The sequence below is a fragment of the Egretta garzetta genome, unplaced genomic scaffold (assembly GCF_000687185.1).
Source record: "Egretta garzetta isolate BGI_Z169 unplaced genomic scaffold, ASM68718v1 scaffold67, whole genome shotgun sequence".
Lineage (NCBI taxonomy): Eukaryota > Metazoa > Chordata > Aves > Pelecaniformes > Ardeidae > Egretta > Egretta garzetta.
This window is the reverse complement of record NW_009260340.1, coordinates 235457-237106: the sequence shown is the minus strand read 5'-3', so window position 1 is coordinate 237106 and position 1650 is coordinate 235457. Positions and strand designations below refer to the sequence as shown.

Below are 1650 nucleotides of genomic sequence, written 5' to 3'. Positions count from 1 at the left end.
CCACCGCCGCTCTGCCTTTCGCCAGCCGCCCCCCTGCGCACGCCCACGCACGCTCGCTGCCTCCCCACCAACACGTGTGCCCCACACACAACACACCTCCTCCCTCCCTCCCTCCACGTGCCTGCGTCACTCCCCGCACGCACGGCCCCGCTCCATGCCGGCAGGGACGCCCTGCACGCACGCTTCCCTGTCACCTCCCGGCCACCCTCACGGCGTCCCACTCCCAAACTGCTGGACTCAGCCCCCAGGGCCGTGGCTCTGGCAGACCCCACATGCGATGACCAGGACTGCATCCATCCCGGGGAGCGCGTCCATGCCAGGGACCCCCACCCCAGCCCAGCGGGTCCCAGCCCCACGCAGGGCTGTGCCTCCCCCAGTCTGCCCAGCTGACACCCTCCTCCGAGCCAGGGCTCACCTTGCTGATGCAGGAGGTGGGCAGCAGCAAAGGCTCCAGCACCATCCCCATAGAGACCCTTCCCCTGGAGACCCCCTTAGCAGCCTGGGCCCCTCTGTCCTGCTCCAGACTCCCACAGTTTTAACCTCTCTCCTGCCCACCCTGCCTGCCCGGCACAGCACAGCCCATCTGCACTCCGCCATCCCCCTCCAGTGACGCTCTTGCCATGGAGGGGGGGTCTCTCTACCCCACGGATGGGACAGGGACCTTTCAAAACATCCCAGCTCGTGATGCTCGGGCTGTGGGGACAGGAGAGCCAGCCCCGCTCCTGCCAGCTCCCAGCCCCGCTGCAGACCGGGGCAGAGCATCCCGGGAAGCACGCACGGCAGCAGGACAGATCCCTGCTCGGCAGAGGAGGGGACTGGGGACGAGTGAGGAGCTGGATCCCCAACCTCTCCCCCCATCCAAAAGAACAACCACAAGCACTTCTTGCATTCAAGTAGCAGAGAGAAACTGGGAACTCCTCCAGGAAAAGAGGAAAAAAGAAGGAAAAAAAGCTGGATTTCAAATCAGAGATCATGCTGATCACGGGCAGACTCAGCCCCACATGCAGCAGAGCACAGGGAACACTGGCTCCCCAGCCACCCCTCCCTCGATGCCAGGGGTGGGAGCGAAGGAGCTGCTGAGAGCACCGTGCTCCCCGCGGGGCGGGCAGGGTCCCGCTCCGGCTGACGGGGGAGCGTCCCCGCTGGGCTGCGCGGCGGCAGGCAGGTGAGGCGGCTCAGTACTTACCCCAGCCGGGAGGAAGGGGACCGAGAGGATCATTGTCGGACGGGGCGCCGGATGACTAGAGACAACAGAGAGGGCAAAAACACAAAATAAAAACCAGGACAGGGACACCTGGGAAGAGGGGAGCGTGGGGGTGAGCCGTGCACCCCCGCTCCCGCTCGCCTCCCCTTAGTCGGCAGCTCCCAGAGCGGCTCAGTACTTACCCCAGCCGGGAGGAAGGGGACCGAGAGGATCATTGTCGGACGGGGCGCCGGATGACTAGAGACAACAGAGAGGGCAAAAACACAAAATAAAAACCAGGACAGGGACACCTGGGAAGAGGGGAGCGTGGGGGTGAGCCGTGCACCCCCGCTCCCGCTCGCCTCCCCTTAGTCGGCAGCTCCCAGAGAACTAAAAAAAAACCCCAACTTGCACACACAAGGGGGGTTAAAAAAAGAAAAAAAAAGACAAGGAAAAAAAAAGGGAAA

The 1650-nt window shown here is 63.9% G+C and overlaps 1 protein-coding gene across 1 annotated transcript in view; it reads right to left on the bottom strand.

Moving 5' to 3' along the window:
- The window catches only part of WWP2 (WW domain containing E3 ubiquitin protein ligase 2), a 45876-nt gene that overhangs the window by 16076 nt on the left and 28150 nt on the right, over nucleotides 1-1650 (bottom strand). The window contains exon 11 of the mRNA XM_035898039.1: nucleotides 1387-1441. Coding sequence (XP_035753932.1) covers nucleotides 1387-1441 — 55 coding nt within the window. The remainder of the gene's footprint in view (nucleotides 1-1386; nucleotides 1442-1650) is intronic.